The sequence below is a fragment of the Oryza brachyantha genome, chromosome 7, assembly GCF_000231095.2.
Source record: "Oryza brachyantha chromosome 7, ObraRS2, whole genome shotgun sequence".
NCBI lineage: Eukaryota > Viridiplantae > Streptophyta > Magnoliopsida > Poales > Poaceae > Oryza > Oryza brachyantha.
Window position 1 is genome coordinate 4,116,293 of NC_023169.2, and position 25,262 is coordinate 4,141,554.

At 41.3% G+C, this 25,262-nt stretch overlaps 3 protein-coding genes across 3 annotated transcripts; 2 read left to right on the top strand and 1 right to left on the bottom strand.

The window, feature by feature from the left end:
- Positions 1–897: 897 nt before the first annotated feature.
- On the bottom strand, positions 898–3,010 carry LOC102716052 (60S ribosomal protein L23A-like). The gene is made up of 4 exons (XM_006657498.3): positions 2,984–3,010; positions 1,929–1,969; positions 1,218–1,578; positions 898–1,138 (listed from the first exon to the last, which is right to left on the bottom strand). Exons 2-4 carry the CDS (start codon positions 1,939–1,941, stop codon positions 1,054–1,056), a joined length of 459 nt encoding a protein of 152 aa, XP_006657561.1. The 5' UTR covers positions 1,942–1,969; positions 2,984–3,010; the 3' UTR covers positions 898–1,053.
- A 10,377-nt stretch (positions 3,011–13,387) lies between these two features.
- On the top strand, positions 13,388–19,757 carry LOC102703321 (pentatricopeptide repeat-containing protein At1g80270, mitochondrial-like). The gene is made up of 3 exons (XM_015839002.2): positions 13,388–13,556; positions 13,952–14,465; positions 17,824–19,757. The coding sequence occupies exons 1-3, from the start codon at positions 13,516–13,518 to the stop codon at positions 19,072–19,074; spliced, it is 1,806 nt and encodes a 601-aa protein (XP_015694488.1). The 5' UTR covers positions 13,388–13,515; the 3' UTR covers positions 19,075–19,757.
- A 336-nt stretch (positions 19,758–20,093) lies between these two features.
- LOC102716332 (acyl carrier protein 1, mitochondrial) lies at positions 20,094–20,937 on the top strand. The gene is made up of 2 exons (XM_006657499.3): positions 20,094–20,413; positions 20,509–20,937. Exons 1-2 carry the CDS (start codon positions 20,198–20,200, stop codon positions 20,683–20,685), a joined length of 393 nt encoding a protein of 130 aa, XP_006657562.1. The 5' UTR covers positions 20,094–20,197; the 3' UTR covers positions 20,686–20,937.
- Positions 20,938–25,262: the final 4,325 nt, after the last annotated feature.

Sequence of the window (25,262 nt, forward strand, 5' to 3'; positions counted from 1 at the left end):
TTAGGTGTCAAAATTTTGGTGTTAAATTTGTAATCTATTGTCTAATATGTTTTTTAATAAAAACAACACTTTAAATTAAGACTCAAATCTAAGTTTCAAACCTAGATAACAGTTGATCAAATTTTGGTCAAATGTCGCTCACATCTGTAGTGACTTGCAGTTTCCCGTTCACCTTTGTTCTGATGTTCTGAAGAAAGCAGTGATAACTTTGAACTAAACAGTCAGCTCTACCAAGAGATCATTTCTGATTTCAATTCACAACGTTGTGGACGAGGAGGGAAGCTCAGAGAATCAATTCACCGCGTCACGGCTGCCACAACGCAAATGTGCCAGGAATTTCAGGTTGATGTATTAGGACACGTACAAAGTTATCTATTAGCTGACTCTCTCAATCGCCACGTAAGTAAAATTGGTGATATGAAGAAAAGAGAGAAAATGAGAGAAAAAAAAAAGCTCTCAATCGCCACGTAAGCAAATTTGGTGATATGAAGAAAAGAGAGAAAAGGAGAGAAAAAAAAGTTGTTCCCATTCATGACAACGGCTTAGAGCCGATTCTTACCATTTATTAAAGAACTAGCTTAATAAAAAATATATTATTGCATTAATGAATAAACCACATCTGACTACCTTTATAGACTCTTGTTGCTGACGTGGCTTGAAATAGAGCCCGCAACAGGCTCTACCTTTGAACATGCACTTACAAGACATTGAAGCTCAAGTTTCAGCGACAAATGCGGCTCATTGGCAAAAGCACCAGCCGTGAAAAATATTATGCCAGTACATGTTGAGTTCAACTTATCTGAATGCAAATCGCAGCATGTAAACCAAACAAGGTACCATATCACAAAGGAATAACACCCAATAAAATATGCAAATATGACTTATCTGCAAAGCACATATTAGCTGATGACAAGTCACTTGCATTATATCAAATTCATGGAAGTGTGCAGCAAAATAGTGAGAACTTAGCCACTGAGGCATTCGCTAAGTAATAGCTACAAAACTCCAATCACATAAAGACCACCACACAGATGACTATCGCAGCACCCTAACTTAGATGATGCCAATCTTGTTGGCCACGTCAAGAGCGTCATAGTCTGGTGTCAGCTTCACGTAAGCCTTCTTCTTCCCGTCAGGCCTGGAAGACAAGTAGAATCACTTAACTACACTAGCTGGCAAATCAAACAGTAAAATGAGGTACGAAGGTAAGTGCTAACCTGATCAGAGTGTTCACTTTCTTTGCCTGAATGTCATACATCTTCTTCACGGCAGCCTTGATCTTCTTCTTGTCAGCCTTGAGGTCAACAATGAAGACCAGAGTGTTGTTGTCTTCAATCTTCTTCATTGCCGACTCAGTTGTAAGAGGATACTTCAGGATTTGGTACTGATCAAGCTTGTTCCTTCCAGGGGTACTAACCCTGGGGTACTTGGGGTCCCTAGCCTTCTTCAGGGTCTTGGGGCGGTGAAATGTCACAGACGTGCGGATCTTCTTGGTCGTCTTCTTGGCTGTCCCAGACTTAACAGCCTTGGCAGCCTTCAAGGCTTGGGCCTTGGCATCACCCTTCTTGGCAGGAGCAGCTACACACAAGGAGATCAAATGTCAGTTCATGCATCTTAAGCACCGAGAAATGGTCAATAAACATGGCAGAACTATCATGGGCTCTAATGTAATCCATTACAGGAATGAGCATGCATCAAAACTTCACAATTCAATACTCATTTTAGAACAAACGTAACAACATAAAAGACTTTATTCAGTACAAATAATTGCAATCATTTGTCCTAAGACCCTATCAAGTAAAGTAGCATGACTACAATATTATGATGCACAGTTCTAAAAATCAAGAAATACAATCAATATGAACCAATTTCTACGTGATCTCCAATCAAAAGAAGGCATAAAAAGACCATAAATAGTTTTGGTGTACCTTTAGGAGCCATTGGAGCTACACAGGGCTGCCTTTTGGAACTGCATACAAGGAAGAAAAGTAACTTAAAAGTATGGAATAGCAAAAGCTGTCATGAAACCGTTAAGAATTGAAATATTCTAGCACATTATCAATAGATAGAGCCATAAAACTAAGCATAATTGAAATATTCTAGCACATTATCAATAGATAGAGCCATAAAACTAAGCATAGAACTGTTAAGTACTGATCAGACAGCGCTGATAATTCTGAAGGCATTAGGCAGACATTTCAGCAAGTGCAAGAGGAATAGTAATTGACAACATGCCCTCTCATCATAATATCACCTGAATCAAAAACCCCTGACGTAAAACTAGATATTAGGGCATTCCCAACCCATAACACTAGATATGGTTTCTATAAACTTCCCATCATCAAGAAACTAGTACTAAACACTACTCTTCCAATGCAAACACCACTATTCCACACTTAAATTTAATACTTATCTCACATGATATCTTGGATGTTGTGTAGAAACCATGTCTCATGCCAGACATGATTTCATTCTCTTTCCTCATTTATTCACTTGCCACATCATTTTTCATCCTATGTGGCAATTTTTTAATGCTATGGACATCATCATAGCCATCAGGTTGGGAATGCCCTTAACTATTATCAAAAGCTCACATAGGCAACAGACTCAGAGCTCACAAATCAAGGAGCCACACTAACTAATAGTTAACAAAGCACTACATCTCCAAATCAACCATAACGAGCACACTCATATAACGCCCAACATCTCGGTGAATATCAGCAGCACTATAGATTCAGAGCACTAAACTGTGATGTCCTACCGACAATTTCAAGAAGAAAAGGCACGAACAGCGAGCTGGTAGCAACTACAAGAGATGCGTCGTCAGAAAGGCGCCCCAGGGGGAGCGGATCTAGCCTGGCTCACCCTCAGACCAAGGGGAGCCGCGACCACGTCGGGGCCACCGAGCAGATAAATGCGTTCGGGCTAGCAAGAGTATGGCGGAGAAGGAGGGAGTAGGAGGACGCGGCGGCGTCGGCCTTACCTCTCCGGCGCGGGGGCGGGGGCGGGGGCGGGGGCGGCGGACGGGAGGATGAGACGACGGCTGCGGAGAAAGCCCTAGCGCCGTCGTGGGGCGGCGCCTTATAAGAGAGGAGAATGCACGCGAGGTGAGGTGCTCCCCTAGGGTTCAGTCCAGTCCAGGCAGGCTGGGCCGGGACGCGATGCTGTGTGTGGGCCCATCTCATGGTGGCCCTGATACTGCCTGGATGGGCCTGATACTAGCGCTCGGCCCTCGTGTCCACCATCTCCGTCCCGCCCCCCTCGTCCTCGGATCGAGAATGAGGATACGTTTGGTTGATGATCAAGACAGGATGGAATATGGTTATCTATATTTTAACAGATATGGTGATCCAAATTTATATTTGGTTAGATGGATAGGACAATCCAATGTTTTGTTTGGTGGGATGGTTGAGGATGGATGAGATAAGCATATTTAATTACTAATAAATAATAATATTAATTAATCAACATAAATATTATCCTAATTAGTACAAATTAACAATAAAATATACCTATCATCACTAATTAACACTAATTTAAACTTTTTAATTACTAATTAATAAAAAACACGCTAATTATCACTAAACAATCACTAATGAATACCGTTAGTGAAGATAGATGAGCTCATACAGTCAATTTGGTCGGATATACACATTCAGCATCTTCATATAATATTCCTCTCCTGGGCCACCCTATCTAGGGATGACAATGGGTAAATACCCATCAGGTATTGCTATCCCATACCCATACCCACTAATAAAATTTTGTACCATTAAAATACCCATACCCGTCATGGGTAAGAAAATTTCCTCATACCCATACCCGCTTAGGTAAAGCTTACCCGTCGGGTCACCCATATACCCGCAAAAGTTTAAAACAATCTAAATATCCAACTTTCCATATAGTATATTAATAAACGCTAGATACTTAGGACATAACACATTCATATAGTGTGGTGAAAAAGGTATCGATAGTTTAAATACCTATGGTTTTGGTTAATTAGGCTAGGCTAATATGATATTAAGATATGACATGCATTTAAACTTATGGGTATTTATTACTCATAGGTAAACGGATATGAGGATCATAAGAACGTTTCTCTACCCGCATATCTATCGGGTGAAAGTATTTGCCCAATTACTTACCCACGGGTCATATATTTAGCTCATACCCATATCCATTATAAATACCCATCGGGTCTTGGGTTGCGGGTCCCCATTGCCATCTCTAACCATATCCAGCTTCGCCCGCGAACCAAACACAATAAAAAACTAGACGGCCATCTCCCATCCAGACAAGTCCAGCCAACCAAACACACCCTAAATCGACAGCGCCTCCAGCCTATTCACGGCACCGGTCAGATCGAGCCTCCATCCCGGGCGTGTCCACCGACAGTAGTAGCATCAGCCGCCACCGCTGCCTTCTCCGCCTCCGCCGTCACTGCTACCAGTGGCGGATTCAGGATCTGAAGGTTGAAGGGGCTAGCTACCAGCCCCCCTATTCTTTCTTCTTTTTCTTCACCTCTTCTTCCCCATCCTCTTTCCTCTATTTTACACGAGGAATCCGACGCGTAGGGAACTGAAGCCCTGCTAGCCCCCCGATAGATCCGCCCCTGACCATGACCTACAACCACCCCGCGCACATCAGAACCTAACTAACACAGGCTACAAAACCAAACCAGGGAGGGAGCGCGACCACGGCGCGTAGGGAGATGGAAGATCCGCACCTTGCCGCGCTTCGCGGGCCTGCCTCCCCTTCCCCCGCTGCCGCCTTCTCCTCCGCGTCCGCGGCCGCCGGGACACCGCACCACCGAGCGAGTGCGAGACAGGCTATACTGCGCTGGTGTGGTGGGGGGCAGCCATTTTTTTATTTTGTTTTCTGCTAGTGTATACGATCCAATAAGGCATTCCAAAAAATTTTGATCCAAAAACATTGTATCAAATCTTTAGACATCTAAATGAAACATTGAACATAGATAAAACAAAAAATACAGTTGCATATTGCATAGTTATGTGAAAATTTTGAGACGAAGCTTTTAAGCCTAATTAGTTCATTATTAGTCATAAGTGCTACAGTGACCTACATGTGCTAATGATGGCACCTACATGTGCTAATGATGGCTTAATTAGGCTCAAAAGATTTGTCTCGTAGTTTATAAGCTAGCCATGAAATTCGTTTTTTCATTTGTGTCCGAAAATTCATTTTAACATTCGGTTAAACGTTTGACGTGACATCCAAAATTTTCTTTTCATCAACTAAACACCCCTCGGTGAAGACTCTTCACGAAAAGTTATATGATATGTAATAAGTAAAATATCTAGTATGTTCCCAAAAAGGCGGTTGTTGGTTTCTGTGTTAAACATTTAGTCACCCGTCTTATTTTAAAAAAAATTAGTCATACGTAAAATATTATTCATGTTTTATCATCTGATAACTATAGAAATATTAATCATAAAAATTTTAAATAAGACGAAGAGTCAAGTATTTTATCTAAAATCTAAAAAATAATTTATTTTGGAACGGAGTTTGTAGTAGTTTTCTACCGTGTTTCGATGGTAGATGGAGGATTTGTAGTGACGCCAAACTTTTGGTATCGTTTGGCGTTAAGACTAGACAGAGATTTTGGATAGAAATTGTTAATGCCAAGCTTTGGTAAGTTATTTATTGGGAGAAAATTAAAGTATGCCTTTTCGGTTTGAGATTTTTTTCTTTTCCTTTCATGCACGTATATATCTATTTATTTGTCTTGTATAGTATTGATAAAGTATTCAATACAACTATAAAGTAATCGAAACAAATATGATATGTAAATGGCATGCTCGACCTGCTGAATACGGGATACGCATAGATATATAGATACACGGTGCAGATACGTCCATCAATAACAAATATGCCAATCCTGTAGGAAAACAAGACCCTAAATTGGGTGATAAGCGTCTAGAGCATACAGGGAATTGAAGATCAAATAGGGTAAAATCAATCTTGATTTTTTTTTATTTTTAAAACATTTTAGGCGTGGCAGTATTATCTTGCTACGTTATTATGGGTGGCGTGGGTAAAAAGTTTATACGGTGAAAATATTTTCATGAGTTTTAGTAATAATATTACTTAATAAAAATGTTTTAAAAAAATTAAAAAAGCGTAAATCTTCGAGACTTCATTAGGCATGGCCTTAGATTTCTCAGGCAATAACTAAAATTATAGAGTCTTTTACCCCTATACCATTAAAAAAGATGTTGGTTACCTGTGTGCCACTAAAATTTTTCCAGATACTTCTATGCCATCCACCAAAATTTCTTTTACCTACATGTCATTCCGTCCCCCTTCTGTTAGAAAAGGAACTCTTACATGTGGGACCCACCTAGAAAAATTACCACCACCGCCCCCAGCCAGTCCTCCTTCCTCTCCTCCTCATCCCGTGCGCCCCTCCCCCCGAGCGACCCTTCCTCCCAGAACCCTAGCGCCGATGCCGCCACCGCTGCCAGACTGGCTAGATCCGCCCTTCCCCTGTCTCGTCGGACCCCTGTGCGGCCCTCCCACCCGTGCGCGAGTACTCCCCGTGCGCCCCTCCTCCCGTGTGCCCCTCCCTCCCGGAACCCTAATCGCCGGCGCCGCCGGACCGGCTAGATCCGGCGTTGGCCTGCCTCGCCGGACCGCCATCACCGCCCTCGGACCGCCGTGTGCGCTTCAGACTCCTCCTCTCTCCCTTGCGCCACCCGGGCAGTCGCGGTGGTGCAACCAGCCGGCGGCCAGGCCGGCGCATCGGCCGGCGTGCCCGTGCGGCCACCCAGGCCGCCCCCCACCGTTGTCGGCCTCCTCTCCGCAGCCATCCTGCCATGCGCCAGCCAGTTAGGCGGTGCGGCCATGCGACTAATCGGCGGCCAGGCCAGCCGGCGGCCACGCCCATGGTGAGACCCCAAGCCGACTCGCCTCCAAATTTGCCTCTTCTTCCCGTGCAGTGAGGTAAAACTTGATAACTTCTAGGAGAACCGATGGTAACTAGACATCGTTACAATTCCATTGTTGAGAGTGTTACAACTCTTGTTAGAAATCTAATTGTTTGCAGATAGAACTCTAAGGCAGTGAGGCAATTTTGGGTCTCAAATATTTTTCTATTCAATCACATGACATAACCATGATTGCATAGGGTTGTACTTGAATTGTAAATTTCCAGTTGATTAAAATGCATGATAATGTTAGCATATTTTCTTCCCGTGCTTAGCATGCTCTGTTGTTTTAATCTATCTGTGTGCCACCAAGCCGTTATGCTTAGGATGCTTTGTTTAATCTGCATGCTCTGTAGGATGGATACCGACTTGGGTAGCGAGCCTCCTGACATTCTACAGTGGGAGATTGGTACTGGGCAATCAGTTGAACTTAGCATAGACGATTCTAGGCTTCAAACACATACTAAATCGATACAGGGTGTATTGCAGTGGCTTCAAACACATACTAAATCGATACAGGGTGTATTCTAGGCTTCACACACAGAAATCTGATGCAGACTATGACAAGAAAGATCCTCCTATGGCAGTAGGCACTATGTATTCAGACATGAACGCTTTTAAGTTGGCTTTAGCTACACATGCTACCAAATATGAGTTCCAATATAACATTGAAAAGAGTGACAAAAATCGATACAGGGTGTATTGCAGTGGCAAGAATGTGGGCTGTAGGTGGAGGATTCATGCCACTCCTTTGAGCGATGAAGTCACAGTGAAGGTAAAATTTTTGTAACACTCGGTATGCATGCATTGATGTCTTTATTTTTTAGTAGTAAATAACCATTGATGTCTTAATTGGCAGATCACAAGAAACCCATATGATCATGAGAATTGTCAAAGCACTAGGAGGGCAGGCACTTGTGTAGGAGTAACATAGTTTTGGGTGTGTGAGCAGGTGCTTGATTGGTTGAAGGAAGATGGAACATTGGGTGCCAAATGGCTGAAATGGAGGTTGAAGGAGACCCACAAAATTGATGTGACATACAGGAAAGTTTATCTAGGTAAGCAACTTGCTATGGATAAACTTTATGGACCTTGGGCCAAAAGTTTTGACAACCATTACAGATTTAAGGCTCAGATAGAGGATACTAGTCCTGGATCCTTTGTTATAATTGATCACCATACCATCAACAACAAAATAAGGTTTAATAGGTTGTTCTTTGCTTTGAAAGCTTGTGTTGATGGTTTCCTAGGAGGTTGTAGGCCATATGTTGCAGTAGACAGTACATTTTTAAATGGAAGGTTCAGGGGCCAGTTGTGTGTAGCTTGTGCAGTTGATGGTCACAACTGGATGTACCCAGTAACTGTTGGTGTCATTGACTCAGAAACAAATGAGAATTGGGAGTGGTTTATGGGGAGGCTAAAAGAAGCGATAGGCAACCCAGTTGGGTTTACATTCAGCACTGACTGTGGGCAAGCAGTGATGCATGGGGTGAGTGCGGTTTTTCCATATGCTGAACATAGAGAGTGTATGTACCATCTAGTACAGAAAAAAGGTTGCCCAAAAGTTTGAAGGAAAGATCTTGCCTCATATAGTGCAAAAGTTGAGAGGAGCTAGCTATAACCTTGACATTGAAGTAATCACAAGCTCACCTGATAGCATTGCAGAAGTTTCTGCTAAGGGAGGTTCTGCTAGTAGCTTCAGGTTTATAGTAAACATAACTGAGAGGACATGTTCATGCAAAGCTTGGCAAAGGTCAGGAATACCATGCAAACATGCCATTGCCTACATCACATCAATCCCTGGGGCCAAACTTGAAGACTACGTGGATGAGTGCTATTCAGTTGAGAAATTCAAAATTGCATATGTAGGTTCTGTGCCCTCTATTCCTGACAAGTCCATGTGGCCCAAACCCACCCATGGATTCTTCATGAATCCTCCATTGCTTAAGTCAACTGCAGGAGGAAGAAGGAGGAACAGGATGAAATCAGCTTTGGAGGGAGGAAGTAGTAGGAAGAAATCAGGCACAGAGGGAGGTACTGGCAAAAGGCAACATGAGTGCCCAATATACCACCAGTTAGGGCACCATTGGTACACATGTAAGAATGACAATCCAGATGACATAGCTGCATATGAGGCTGAGAGGTAGACTTTCTAAACATAGATACACAATGACAACACTTCATGCTTACTTATGTAAAATAATAATTTCCCATACTTTATTTCAGGGGTCCACCCAAGAAAAGGCTGAAGAAAGCATCTTCCAGTAACACAGTGACTAGCATTGTTGTGGTCACTCCTAGATCTTGCATGGTATTCTCCCACAATGAGGAGGTGGACAATGCTACACATAAGCCAAAGAGAGTGAAAAAGGCTGCCAAAAAGAAGGGGTCACCAACAACAAGTACTGACAATTCAGTGACTAGTAGGTATGGGTGATCTCTTCATCTCTCACTTTCACCTTTCCTTATCTTGTCATTTACAACCTCACCGATCTCATTTACAACCTCACTTCCACTTTTTTTCACCCAAGGTCTGCAATTAGATCAAATGACCCCTTTGCTTTTCAAATTGGGCACCCTCTAGTTGTTCATGAAGACATTGCATCCTATGAAGTCTCTCCATAGACAGTGCAGACACCAAGGAAGCAGCAAGCTGTCATGAAGAAGTGTACACCAAGGAGAGTTCCAGTTGAGGTGGCCAACCCATCCAGTCCAGTTTCTAATACCAGAAGCAAAAAGAAACTCCAGCTTGAATAAATTATGTGGAGGAACTAATACTTTTGATGTAATTTAAGACATGTATGGTTTGGTGTGATGAAAACTAGTGAACTACTACTTTTCATGTGGACTTTTTTTTTGTGTGGACTAGTAATATTTATGTGTGGACTTACTATGGTGAACTACTACTTTAAATGTTGGTGATCTTCTTATGTGTGAACTTAGTGTGCTGATGAACTACTTTATATATTGCTCATATGAACTTGTTGTGGATGCAATGGTCATGCCGTTGTTTTTTGTTGGTGTGCAATGGTCATGCACCTGCTTTTATCTATTGTATTCCTATATTTTTCTAATTTATTCTCATATTTTTACTGATTTATTCAGGTAATTTGGGTATTTTTCTGTTTTTTAATTATCCTGATTTTTTGCAATTTTTTTGGATTTATTTACGAATTTTCTTTTATTTCATACAATTTTCAGGAATTATTAGCCAATTTTCCTGCATTTCTGTGAATTTCTAGACATTTCAAAATTTAATTACGAATTTTCTAACTTATTTCCTTATTTAAATTAATTCTGTCATTTTCTTTTTTTACTGATTTTCCATATTTATTTACTGCTAATTTATGCATTTTTCGGATTTTTTGAATTATCCTTATTTTTCCGAATTTTATGGTTTTATTTATGAATTTTCCTTTATTTATACAATTTTTCAGATTTATGAGCAGATTTTCCTGAATTTTCTAAACATATTTTAATTTAATTATGATTTTTCTTACTTCCAAAATAATTATGTTATTTTCTCAATTTTTACTGAATTTTTCATATTTATTTACCGTTTTAAATATATTTCTATGAGTTCTTTACTAACAAGGGCAAAACGGTATTTTTATACCTCTATTTAACGGTGTCAACGCACCATCCATTCAAAATGGCACGTAGGTAAAAAAAATTTTGGTGGATGGCATAGAGGTGTCTGGAAAAATTTTAGTGGCAAACAGATACCCAGCATCTTTTTAATGGCATAGGAGTAAAAGACTCAAAATTATACTACCTCCGTCCGTCCCAAAATAAGGTTATTTTTTAGTTTTGACTCTTCGTCTTATTTAAATTATTTTTGCGATTAATATTTTAATTGTTACTAGATAATAAAATATGAATAATACTTTATGCGTACTATTTTTTTAAGTTTTTTATAATTTTTTTAAATAAGACGAATAGTCAAAGCATTGGGCATATAAATGAAAAAATGACATTATTATGGGACTGAGGCAGTAGCTACGAGTACGTAAAGAATATGGGAACCTTGGAGTATAATATATATATCATGGGCTAGAGAAATAATCTTTCATCATAATCGATCGTCGACCATCCCATCAACCACTTCTCTCGTCAAGAACTTTAGCAGAGTTAGACCGTGTTCGGCCTCCTATAAGTTCGTTTTCCGCGTGCACGCTTCTCGAACTATTAAACGGTATGTTTTTTGCAAAAAAATTTTATAGGAAAGTTGTTTTAGAAAATCATATTAATCTATTTTATATTTTTAAGAATTAATAATTAATTAATCATGTACTAATCTATTACTACGTTTTCCGTGCCAGACATAATTTAACTTATGCCCCCTCATCCGAACGGGGCCTTAGTCTACTGGGCTACGTCCGGTACCATCTAATTTAAATAGATTCTCTCGTTTTTCGCGTGTATGTTTCTTGAAATTTTAAACGGTGTATTTTTGAAAACTTTTTATAGGAAAGTTACTTTAAAATATTGTATTAATCTATTTTTAAAAAACATTATACTATCTCCATCCCATATTAAGTTTATTTTTTAGTTTTTATATATAATGTTTTGACTCTTCGTCTTATTTAAATTTTTTTGCGATTAATATTTTAATTGTTACATAAAATATGAATAGTACTTTATGCGTCGTTCGGTGCTCGTCGCGCAGTCGCTCAATCTCCGTGCGAGCGTCGCTCCCAGTGTAGAGCTCGCCCGTGTGTGCCTCGTCGTCTAGCCCCGGAGTAGGGGCGTGGAGGGCCCTGGCCGCGGAGGCGGCCCTCTGGGCCCGTCTTTGTGCCGCGGCCGAGGCGAGCATCGTGCGGCGAGAGGCAACCGTTGATGTCTGGCCGGCGGCTACCAGCTGCCGCTGCGCCATCATGACCAGCTTGGCCACGTCTTTCAGCCGTCGCTGGGTGTTGGTCCCAGGAACTAGGGTGATCGACAGGTGGCGTAGGAGGGCTCCAACTGCCTAGAGGGGCCTTCTGGGGTGCCAAACTCCAGGCGACGCCACTCCCCGCCAGGGCATTGCGTGCCCGCTTGCCCATTGACTACGAGCGCCTGGTCGTCTGTGGCCGCTGCAACCGCGGCTGCCGCCTGGGCCGTCAAGCGGAGGTGGGGGCGAATTAACCCCCCGGGGGTTCCTGCGATGCCGGTAGCGAGGGTTTTGATTGCCCTGCTAGACTCCAGCACCTCATCTACCAGAACCTGGTCGCGGGGCAGGGGCGGATTCTGGCCCTCTTGCCCTTCTGCCATCTCCGGCCGACACTAGTGATTGAAAGGATTCTCCTCCTAGGAAAGAGAGGGGAGAGGTTTTTACAGAAACCTCAGCAGCGCACCCCTACCTGGCGCGCCAGCTGTCGGAGTGTTAGTTCCTCGAGCGGGAGTTCATCGAACCCCCTTGTTTAGTTCGGCCAAGGGGTGTAGGGTTAACGTTTCTGTGAGAAGGATGAACACGAGGAAGTATACAGGTTCAGGCCACCGAAAGATGTAATACTCTACTCCTGTCGCTTGGTCACTAAGCTAGAAGTGAGTACAACCCTTCTTTAGGAAGGTATCGCTTATCTTCTATCTGAGAATTGCTCAGTCCTTTTTCTAGGTGGAACAAGGCCTATTTATAGTAGTAAGGGGTGACCACAGCCGCCACAGACCTAACAACTACTTGACAAGTAGGCCATCATCACGATACGACCTGGAGATGCGAAGATCCACAGCCGTCACATCGGTCTTGATCCGTCAATGGGTAGGAGGGCGTGTCAGCCGTGTTGTCTCATCGGTCCCATCGTTCAGTGTGTTGGCGAGGCGGCGACCAGACCTCTCTAGTCGGGTCCTGTCCGGTAGAAGCCACCTGTTACGGAGAACGTGGCAGCCTCCCACCCTCTTCTTCCTTAGGAGCATTTAATTCAACGGCGACAGAGAGAGAGCCGGCGACCTGACACAGCGGGGACATCGCCGCCCTGTCAGGGATACCTGCTCCCTCCTTGCCTCTTTTTCTGCACGGGATGGCCAGTGCTGCGCCATATTAAATGAGTAGCGGCCGCACGCTTGTGCTCCGCGAGCCAGCGAACACGTGTCCGAAGCCCCTTCCCATCGCATTAAGTGCGAGGGTTGGGTCCCTGGGCGGTACGCTTTCCTGGCACGGGGTCCGTAATGCTTTTCAGAGATGCGCCGCAGGTCGGGGGAGCCCGACCCCGACCCCTTGGTCCGGCTGACCATTAACGGGGCCTACGGGGAGCGTGATCCTTGGGGCCCGACCCTCCTCGGGGGCTTTCGGGTCTGTCGTTCGCTCGCGTCACGCTTGCAGGGATACCTAGGCCCATATCACCGATAATATTAATATGATATTTTAAAGTAACTTTACTATAGAAAATTTTTAATATATATGAAGTACTAATATATATAGAGTTTAACTGTTTAGAACCGTACAGGCGAAAAACGAGCCAATAGTCTAGAGGTGGGAGAACGAACGGGGCCCGGAGTCGATCATCCTCCGTTTCTCGCGTAAACCTTGCCTAGGGTTTAGCCGCCTCCCGCTTCCTCCGGTGCCGTCCGGACCCCGCCAGCGAGCGGCATGTGGCCGTCGCTCCGGCGAGCCGCAGCCGGCGGCGCTAGGTGAGGCGACTCCTCATCCTCTCCCGGTTTCCTTACTTCGGCACAGCTCGGCTCGTCCTACGCTCGCGCGCTGTCCGTCTCTTAGTTGAGATGCGCCGCATCTGTTTGGGGATTAGGATCGTTGCGCTTGATTTCTTCGTTGGTTCTAATATGGCAGATTGCTTTGTGCGTTCGGAGAGGAACGATGGGCGTTGGGTAGTTGCAAAGAGCGATTTTTTTTTGAATTTTCTGATTTGTTGCCTAATTTAATTTCAGAATAGGTGCGAACAAGAAAAATTCTTTAGCAGCATGTTTGTAGGTGCTACTATGGTTGATGAAAACTTCCATGGAAATGGCAATCTCTGGGTTACTGATTGATTTAGGGACTGAGTCATTTCTTGGGTTAATCTTTACAGGCTGAAGAATGTTTCTCATTTGCTTCCTGTTAGCTCCGGATTCAAGGACGGTAACCTGTGCGGTTCTTGGAGTGGTGTGGAACTCCCCTTTGGTCTAGACACTGTCTTCCCCTCGATTCGGAGACTTTGCTCAGAACCTGCAGAAAGGCCCTTCAGCAGCAGGAATGGTGGTGATATACTGGGTCAAGATGAGTCTGATCTACCAGATGGCAACTTAGAAACTGATGGCGAGGCTGATCAGCAAAATGGTAGGACTGATGAATTCAAGCTGAGTGAGACCAAGACTAAGAATTCAGGGCCCCAGTTTCTTGCAGTGGATCACAGTTGTGGCACAGATTTGCAAGACAAAACATACAAGCCTTTTCTTTACAAAGTTGTATTTGATGCTCCCTCAAATAATTTTAGCCATGTGCTTGATAAGTGGATTGAAGATGGTAACCGTCTTGAAAGAAATGAAGTCATGATGGTTTTGTTTCACCTCAGGAAACAGCATCTGTATCGGAAGGCTTTGCAGGTACTGTTTTACCAACTATGCAATTTTGTCTTTGTGTTAGTTACATCTTATAAAGTAAATGCCTGCAAAAATAAACTATTGTTTACAACTATTGGTAAAACCAGCTGTCTTCTTTTGGAATTTAATGGAACTTATCTCCCCCTATCTTACTATATGAAGTACGAAATCTTAATGTTCAAACTGATCATGCATAATCTTCTGCCAAAGATGTTACAAGCAGATATATTATGTGGATTCTCTTGTATGCAGCATAGAACTCTAGCACTGCAATGTAATTGTACTATGTAAGTTGCTGATTGCCACATGAAGCTGAAATTTCTTGAGTTGAATATTCTGTGCATGTATCTGTTGCCTCTCCTGATATACTTGAAATTTAGACTCGTATGGAATTCTAGGCTGAAACCCTCAAGTGTACTGGTCATACTTTGATGAAACATAGCATTTGTCTTATTTACTGAAACTCTATAAAAGAAGGTCTTCCTTGCGTCCAGCTAATTGCAGCAGAAGCACTTTGCTTGATGATGCCATCTACTGATGAAGTTCAATTTTGCCATAACAGAGCTATGAATCTACAAACATTGTCCTTATAATCTTATAAAGCATGTGCCTAGTTGGTTGGGAAATTATTTGAGTGGACAATTCTTTAGAGGTTGCTTAACTAGCTTCTGCTATTCTCTCTCTCAATATGGATATGCATTACAGGAACATCATTACTAACGTCTAACACATAGGTTTGTTTCAGTAAGCAGTAGAAGCATGTAGTTGATCTAGTGCAGTTGAAACATATCTTCAGTTACAATTATGTTCCTGTGTTCTAGAGTAGTAGTTAGGACTTAGGAACTTAAATAAAATCTGAATACTTTAAAACACTCGATTGTTTGTTGATCCAAATTTTAAGTTTTAATATTTTTTTTCATGCTTGAGTAGTTGAGTTCACCTGTTGCCACAAGAAACGAAATATGACATGACAATTGACAAGTCTAAATCAAATAATCTATTTCTACTTGATTTTTGATATTATTGAAAAACATGGCACCCTTATAGTCTTATGTTATTAAGTAGCATTACTGACATGGTGACTAGTGGATACTTGAATAATAATTTGAGAAACAATCATCTGGGAATAAGGAGTATTGCTTTCATTATAGCTTAGCACTAAAGGATCAAGGATGATCTGTTTTGTAAAAAAATGTGTTCACTGGTACAATCCTTTTGCATGTATCACTAGGACAGAAACAAAAATGAAAGAGGGCTTAATATTTCGTATGGAAGATTTGAAGAAAGGGTGAAATATCAAGTTGTTTAAACTACCACTATCAAATTTGTAGTATGGCCTTCTGTGTCTTAATCTTATGCCTATCTTCGTTAAAGGTACCAGTTGAACAAGTTGGTCAGTGGGCAACTATAATAATTTGGAGCAATGCTGGAGAGTGATATACTCTCTGAATATGATGTGAAACTTCTTATGTTTCATGCAAGACGTGTGCTTGAATCATAAAATTTCAAAAGTAACATTCAGGTCTTTAAACAATGTTATAAATGATTTTATCAAGTTGCAATCATGAGTATCAACTTTAAAAGCTGAAGTCCCAAAATTCCCAACTACCTCCATACTCAAAAGTTTAGACAATTTTTCTGATTTTTTTATCTGAAAGCTGAAAGTTTAAGATGCCAAGATTTTACATGTGTTATCAGCAAGTTTGAAAGATCAAAAAAAGTTCCAAATCTCAAATTTCATAAAGAGTTCTCGAAGGTTTAAAAATATGAATAGAATCCAATAAAACAAATATATCCAAAATCCACAGCTTTGTCACCCATGACTGGCCTGCCTGCTGCTTGTCGTCTATATCCAGACTTGGCAGTACCTCTGTTGTTTCCTATAGTCATTTAACAAGTGCCACACTCAGTCAACTCATGGCAATGAGGCAATCAGCAGCTGGCATCTACTATGCATAAGCGCTGTTGCGTCAGCTGTTTGACCGTCACTTGCGGTGCTAAACCTTTGTCATGAATCATGATTGTTGCCCTGACTTCCCAAGCTCCAACAGCAGTTGGAGGGGAAGAATGGCCCATTTGGTGCTTGGGTCAAAAAGTTGAGACTAGTGGTTCAAGGATGGAGGAGATGGTGGTAGTAATGCAATTGGAATCCAGAGATAATAGGAGCTGCTGGAATTGGGGATTTTTGGTGCATGGGTCAGCGCTTATCACTTATGGATTTGGGGATTTCAAGCTTTGTGTTGTGGATAAGGTGACGCGGTGAGGACTTCTATTTGGGAGTTGGAAATGCTGAAACCATGGCTGTCCATGAACTAGGGCTGAAAACGGAGCGGATAGTTTCCGTCCACTCCGGAAAAAAAATGATACGGAGGTAGCTCGGAGCGGATATTTCCCGGATAATTCGAATACGGATACGAATACGGATAATTTTCTTCGGATACAAATACGAATACGGTATGACAGTTTCCGACGGATACGGATATTCCGATGGATATCCGCAGATTGTAATGAGCGGATATCCGCGAACACCTAAAATCAGTTCAGCTCACTTGATTCCAGGTCTAGCCCATCAAGGCATCAATCAATTTACTACAAATTGCTTTTGTGCTATTAGACTATCAGTATTTGTTGAACTCATTATATGCTATGGGGTGGACTTATGTCACTTATCTGTTACCCATGAAACTAAATGTAACGTGTTTAATATATGATGAGGCCTAAAATGACTATTATCTTGATTAAGTTAGCTATATATATGTGGTGCTATTTGTCTTTACGAACGGTTCGACTGGTTTGTATGTTCCGAGAAATATTTGTTTTCGTATTCGTGTTCGACTACATCCGATCCTTATTTGTATTCGAGATAATTCGTATTTGTCTCCGTATCCGAGATATTCGTATCCGTTTTCGTATCCGCCTAAAAATATGGAAACAAATACGTTACGTGTATTATCCGTCCATATTCGCTCCGTTTTCAGCCCTACCATGAACTGGTTAGTAAGAAGGGGTGGCCAACATTTTGTCTAGTTGAAAACATTAGGGAATGGTATACAATTTGCTACTTGTGTTTCCTAATTTATATTGAAGCATCTGCCTTGCAAATGCCATGCATTGTTTTTCTTGCTCATTTGGTTCTCATTTATAAAAACATCCTTGCTCTTAGTTATGGTATGTTAAACTGACAGGGTCAAGCTCTACAGTCCTCTTGCAAACTGTATGGCGTGTGGTTTTGTGTCATTTAATCCATGTATTTGTATGTATGACTCAAATCACATTCATAGACTGTTGGATATGTTATTTTACATTTATAAACTGTTGGGCAAATAGCACAGTTCTTTAATACATCTTTGGATATTTTCAGTTTGTGGAGTGGATGGAAAGAGGAAAGCTACTCAATTATGAAGAACGTGACTATGCTTGTCATCTTGACTTGGTTGCACGAACCGATGGTATTGAAAATGCTCAGAAGTATATTAAGAGGGTTCCACTACCTTTCAGAAATGAGGTACTCTATGAAACTCTACTTGTGAACTGTGTGCGTGTGGGCGATATCCAGAAGGCAGAAGAAGTCTTCAAGGAGATAAAAGACTTACGCTTGCGTTTAACTCTCAACATCTGCAACCAAATGATATTGTTATACAAGAGGATTGCTTCTGGAAAGGTAGCTGACATACTCATGTTGATGGAGAAGGGAAAGATCGAGCCTTCTGCCTTTACATACAAGCTGCTGATTGACTTGAAAGGGCGGTCAAATGACCTGGCAGGCATTGAGTTGGTCTTAAACGAGATGAAGGCTTGTGGCATTGAGCCTTCTACTTCAACCCAATCAATGGTTGCTATGTTTTACATGCGTGGAGGGCTCATAGAGAAAGCAGAAGCAGTTGTGAAGAAGATGGAAGTGCAGCTCTTGGAGTCGACGAGCAGACGACATGCCATCAGATCTCTTCTTCACCTCTATGCCGCCCTCAACAAGCCAGATGATGTAGCCAGAATATGGAAATTTTGCACAGAACCTAATTTGGAAGATTTCCTGGCTGCAATCAAGGCATGGGCCGAACTCGGTCATATCGAACAAGCAGAGGAGACCTTCGAGGAGATGGCGAACCTGCCAACAAATATATCTTCGAAGTACTACATTGCAATGCTGAATGTCTATGCACATAATAAACTACTGGCTAAGGGCAAACAGTTTGTGGAGAGGATGTGTCGAGACGGGTGTCCGGCCGGTCCTCTAACCTGGGATGCACTTATCAATCTCTATGTGAATTCAGGTGAGGTGGAGAAAGCCGACTCATTTCTCCTGAAAGTGGCAGAAGAAAATCCTGACAGAAGGCCCCTCTTCACTTCGTACGTCTTCTTGATGAAGGGATATGCAAAAAGGGGCGATATCCATAACACTGAGAAGATATTTGATAGGCTGAAGAAGGGCGGGTACCCGGCAAAGTCACTACATTATGGTGTCCTACTTGAAGCCTATGTCAATGCCAAAGCTCCAGCTCATGGGTTCTTGGACAGGATGAGAGGTGACAATGTGCGGCCATCGATAAAACTGCGTACACAATTGAGATCTCTTGGCACCTCTCAGAAAGGACGCATTGCAGAGTTGGACTGAATTTTTCTCTCTTTCGCTCTTGCTTTGTTCTTGTGATGGATCACCCAAAAGCGTTTCTTTAGTAGCTTTACAGATCAGAGGCTACTTGGAGCCAGTAAACTCAAAATACCAGAAGAACCAAAATTTGCTTTTACGATCATTTTATTATTATCTAGGAATCAACTCTAAAGTATGAATTTGCTTCTACGGTTATCATCAGTCACTTTGAACCTGCCATGCTGGTTCATGCATTGGTCATTGGAGCCCTAGATGGGCACTTCACCTGATGATGTGGCTGTCTTTACTTGGCTCTTAGATGCGAGATATGGATGTCTTTGCTTGGCTCTAGATAATGGAGATGAATCCGGATACTTCTGGCCACTTGCTTCCTTGTCATCAATTTTTAGTCTAGATTTTGACAATGGAATATATCACGTCAAGATTAAAACAGTTTAGTTCCCAAACTTTATACCCAAATATATGCCTGTTTGGAGAGCTTCTAGCAACAACTGCTATGGGGATGTTTGGTCAAACTCCAACTGAAGACTCCATAACGCAGAAAGTTCTCCAAAATTATCATGAAATTCCTCCAAATCGAATTGGTGCCGGCTTATGCTTATAAGCCAAAATTTAAATTTCCAATCTTAAATTGGAGTTGGTTTTGACGTTTTTTATTGCATATTAATTTTTAGTCTTTGCTTATAGATCGCTGGTAACACGTATGTAAAAGGTTTTTCTCAACCTATTTTTCCTTTGCAAATATACCTCTGTTCAGTTTTTTGATATAATGTTTTGATAATATTTTTATTGTTACTTGATGATAAAATATAAATAGTATTTTATGCGTGACTAATTTTTTAAAGTTTTTTAATAAATTTTTAAATAAGATGAATAGTCAAAAAATGAAAAATGAAGGTAATAGGCGACGGAGGTGGTACATCGTTTTGCCTTTTTATTCTAAAAAAACCATTGGCCTCCTTGATTAACCTGCGCCGTCGATTTCCAATCAAACGGCACAGCGAAGCTCCTATTTTGGCCCTCTTATGCAAAGGATCCGGAGAACAGCGACGCGCGGTGAGCTCCTCCTCCTCCTCACTCCCGGCGAAGTCAAAATCTCAAGAGCACACGAGAGAGAGAGAGAGAGATGGCGGCGGCAGCGCTCCGTCCGGCGATCCTCCGCCGCATCCGCCTCTCCCCCTCCCCGGCGGCGGCGGCGGGGGTGGGCGCTTCCCAGCCCCACGCCCTGGCGCGGTGGCTCGCGCGGCCCATGTCCTCCCACGACGCGCACCTCACCCGCGACGAGGTCGTCGACCGCCTCGTCGACGTCCTCAAGAGCCACCCCAAGGTCGACCCCGCCAAGGTAAGGGACCGCCACCCCTCGAGCCACGCCGCCGAGTCGGCGGCAACATCCGAACCCTAACCCTAACACGAGGAGGCGCGGGTGGTGTGTGGCAGGTGAGCCCCGAGGCGCACTTCGAGAAGGATCTGGGGCTGGACAGCCTGGACACGGTGGAGGTGGTGATGGCGATCGAGGAGGAGTTCAAGCTCGAGATCCCCGACCAGGAGGCCGACAAGATCGACTCGCTCCCGCTCGCCATCGAGTACGTCGCCAACCACCCCATGGCCGCCTGACCGCGCCGCCGCCGCGGTGAGGCTTCTCTTGATTTTTGTTCTGCGGGAATGAATAATTCGCTGGAGTCATTCAGGAAAACTGGTCCCTGCTACTCTAGGTTATCTTGTCGATGTTGATCTCTAATGTAACATCCACATTTCGGTTCTGTGACTATATTATGCTACTAGATTTTACTCTTTTGTTCAATTGTTCATGTGGGATTTGCTGCCTTTGATGAACTAGTTTTGACTTTTGCGTTGCTCCAGTTTGTTGCAAGATATGTCTGTGCAGATTTTATTCTGAACAAAGATAGTATTTGCATTTTCTATTAAGATTTTCCTTCCATCTGATTATGCATATGGAAATTGGGTAGGTTGCTAAAAAAAATCGTAGGTTGGTTATTGTAGGAAATAATGTAGGACGTCTCCACATGGGAGACATGAATAGTTTCATAAAAAATATGCAATGCATCTTTTGCTTTCCCCCATTTGTAGTACTGATATTTTCACCCTAGTTTTGTGTGCCAAACTGATGATCAGGCCATTCAAATGCACTGCTTTCCTTCATGTGAAGAAAGACAGTTTAATGCACCTTACCATTTAATCACCATTTCCTCAAATCCATAAATTCGCTTACAAGTTTGATGTGAAGTGAGCACAACATGTGCTTGAGTTTATACTTGCATTTTGCCTATCATCCAGTGCCTCAATCAGTGTTATCAAGTAACCACCTCCTGTAACTGGTTAAGCACCAGTTGATTGGTGAATTGGCATTACAGGCATGGTTGTCATGGCTTGGCACTCTGCTTGATCTGGATACTGAACAGCACTGGACCAAAAAATCAGCTATGTGATGTTCCTCTCCATATCTAGCTGCTGTTATCGCGAAAAACCTTTTTGTGCTATGCCTTCTGTCTGTTTAGTGGAGGTTTAATAATCTTTTTTCTACTTTTGTCATCTCCATCTCCTGAATACAAAGTTGATAGTTTTTGTACACTGTGTGCACATCTTTTCACTTGGCTATATCTTTTACTAGTTCTAAAGATGCTTTGTGAGGATAATCTCCTTAAAACCTACCAGTATATTGGTGAGGACATCTTCATATTTTGGGGTTGATACAGGGAAGCATACAGTATTGAGCACCATGGACCTTACTAAATTTTCTTCCTTGAAGTATCTCACCATCTGAATATGTATTTTCATTCAAAATGCAGCTGTTACATCAGCTTTTGTGATGGCACCTGGTTCACTTTTGTTCCCATGGCTTCAAGACTTAAATTTTCAATTTGTTTGCAATTCTTCGTTGCTGCGGAGTACTGCGGAGTACTTAAGTTTAGCAGCCGCTGAACCCGTCTTTTATTTTCTGCAATCTATGGAGTGTGGAATGGTTGTCTTTGTTTCCCTTATGTTCGCTCTGACCTATGTATATCTTATATTGTTGTTGATGGATTTGAGCCTTTTATGTAGCAAGCTGCTGAAGATATTGCATATCTTTAAGAGCATTAGCCCCTTGGTTATGAGGGTTTTGGTCTTAAAATGATGCAGGTTTATGTGACCAACAATCTATGTCTGCTCTATCTTGTCGTGTGACTGTCAATCTATACTTGATTTTGACATGGAAGATTTACCTGCCAGCTCTTTTATGTCATGAGCTTCCTCTTAGACTGAATTGAGCTGACATGACTTCTATGAACACTTGAAACATGCATATGGAGTATTAACATAGACCTTGTGCTGGCCTTTGCTGCTGCTTGTCTTTAACCTCATCTAGGTGCCTACTCCTTGGCTTTGTCTCTTCTGAATTTTCGCAGCCATCTTGCATGTCTCCATTCGTTTCGTTTTGCTACTGATACTGCTAAAAACGGTAGTGAAAACTACCATTTGGTTTATTATGATCCATGACTTATATGATACTACTAGATGATGAGTAGGAGCTTGAATAGTTGAATCCCATCATGCGAATTGATTCCTGTGTGATATGGCAATGTGGTATTGCTATTACTATCAGAGGGCGTCACCAACTTGAGAAAATTGCAATCTTGACAGCCGAAACAACGTGTTTTGTAATTATAGGACACGAAACATTGTCTTTGTAAAGATTATCCTTAAAACGTTGGATATTTGATTCTCATGACATTAGAAGATAATCTAATTTAAATACACGTATTTACTTAGGAAAGTAGCCATATTGCCCCCCACCGTATAATCACTGTTTCTTGTCTCCTTGCAACAGAATTACAATCTTACTAGTTACATGCGTGTGCTTCGTAACAGAATTCTTAAACCTGTGCTTCGCAATAGAATTACATTTAAGAATGATATATTAGATATTTTAAAGCACAAATTTTATTCATAATATATTAAAACTAACCAACAGAAACAAACCTAGAAATAATTACTAATACAAATACAAAGTAACATAGTAGTATTAAGGCTAAGATGAACTAATTTTTGCGTTGAAACAGAGAAAAATAATGTTTGTTAAATTAAATAGCTGATTGCATAACAACAAAAGTAAAAAAAATAGTATAACAATAAGTCATTGTGCTTAATTATGTATTGTTCTGAGGAGCCATTGCAACAGGCATGGGTTACGACCGATCAAACATGCTAACCGTTTTTAAAAGAGCCCAAATGACAACAGCCAGAATATTATATATAAAACTACATGCCCTTGGCAGCCTGAAGCTTTCGTACATCCAAAATCTGCCGCTCTCTTTGACACACAAAAATCAGCGAAAAGAGACCAACCCGAAAATTCTGCACATAATGTTGATATATGTCTACATTCATTAACATTTATATAAATCTAGACAATGCTAAAAAGTCATTATGGAATTGGAAGAGTAGAATGTAATCATAGTACTATGTGATTCTTGATTGTATTTTTACTTGGACTTTAAAAAAATAAAAGGTAAATTGGGTTCACATTTACCGATTCCATTTGTATGTTATGTTGTCAAGAGTCCACGAACACTTCAACATGTCATGGATAATAGTTTGTAAGTGCATGCAAGAGGTAGCTCAAAAGCTCATACATGCATGTAATTGATTATTTTAATGATATAATTTGAGGTTTTGTTAACTTACCCCACTAAATATTAAAAAATTAAAAAAACATTTCCATTGTACCGTTAAAAACTATGGAAAATAAAATTGTAATTTCTCGTATTTGGTACAAAACCTTCTCAGAATTTTTTCTTAGATTAGATTCTCTTGTCATAAAAGTGAACAAAAAAAATTTAAACTTCTAATTGAAATTGTATATATATGAAAAATAGGTTCCATCGGTACACTTTCTAAATAAAATAAAATGTTTCTAGTCAAACTTTAAAACACAAATAAAATATTTTCATCCATAAACATTATACATAAATAAAATATTTATATGAAGAAATTTGTTTTGCTTGTCAACTTTGTACAATAATCAAAATAATATACTCTAAATTAGAATAACAATGATTTATGAGAATTAATTTAGGTGACAATATTTTGTTGTTAATGCATGGGCTATAGAAATTTGCAAACATGCTTCACAGGAGATTCAAACCTAGAACCTCTCCTTGAGAGAGAAGAAGACCTTATCCACTAGGCTATGTAGCCACTTGAGTCTTTTATTGAACGTTAATTAAATTAACTCGTTAAGATACGCGGAATGGATTTTGTACGACGTGGGAGGGCACGAGGTGGACGGTGCGACGTGGGAGGAAACGGAGGGCGAAAATATGCTTTTAAAGTAGTAAAGATAATCTATAAAAGCACAGTTCTACCTTGCATCAAAAATAGATTTGCTCCATGCCTTCACCTTCTACATTCATGCATATGCATGTTCACAAACCCTAAATCAACACTAAACACCGAGCTGTTACTGCGAGGGCCAGGCCCACATCTATATGGGCGAATGCCCAAGGCCCAAGGCCCACTTGCCTCTTCTTCCAATAATCCTCGACTTGAGTAGGGATGGCAACGGGTCGGGTTTGTTACAGGTAGAGCAATTACCCGCCCGCCAACTCAAAGATTATGGGTAGAATTTTCTATCCGTACTCGTGGGTAAAATATGATATCCATAACCGTACCCATCAGGTACCGAGCAGGTATCGGGTACCCGTCGTGTCAATCATTTCACATGTTAAAAGCCCATCAAAATAACCATTTCAACATATACAACAAACTAAATATACCGTTCATAATACAATATTGCATCACACATAAAAAGTTCAACAAATACAACATATTGCTCATAATAAATGTTGTAACAAATACAACAAACTAATCATAGTAATAATAATAGCACATAGCATATTATCTATAGATTTAACCATTTAATATTGCATCACATATCAAAAGTTCAAGATATAGGTCATATAAAAAATTTAGTTAAAAGGAATACATCCTAAATATTATTACATGACTAACATAATAAAGTTTAGCCAAAATTTATTATATGGACTATGTTCGGGTATCTGACAGGTTATCCGCGGGTGAGAAAAATACCATGCCCGTATCCATGTTGATTCGAATTAAATACGAATAGTACCACGGATAAAAAATTATACTCATACCCATCCCATCAGGTCTGGTACCCGTACCCATACCCA

Bases quoted from the DNA above. Each gene is read 5' to 3' on its own strand.
- LOC102716052 (XM_006657498.3), bottom strand. The intron at 1,139-1,217 runs GTTAGCACTTAC...CTTGTCTTCCAG, and splicing joins AAAGTGAACACTCTGATCAG to GCCTGACGGGAAGAAGAAGG.
- LOC102716332 (XM_006657499.3), top strand. From the start codon at position 20,198: ATGGCGGCGGCAGCGCTCCGTCCGGCGATCCTCCGCCGCATCCGCCTC. The intron at 20,414-20,508 runs GTAAGGGACCGC...GGTGTGTGGCAG, and splicing joins CCAAGGTCGACCCCGCCAAG to GTGAGCCCCGAGGCGCACTT.
- LOC102703321 (XM_015839002.2), top strand. From the start codon at position 13,516: ATGTGGCCGTCGCTCCGGCGAGCCGCAGCCGGCGGCGCTAG. The intron at 13,557-13,951 runs GTGAGGCGACTC...TAATCTTTACAG, and splicing joins GCCGCAGCCGGCGGCGCTAG to GCTGAAGAATGTTTCTCATT. The intron at 14,466-17,823 runs GTACTGTTTTAC...GGATATTTTCAG, and splicing joins TGTATCGGAAGGCTTTGCAG to TTTGTGGAGTGGATGGAAAG.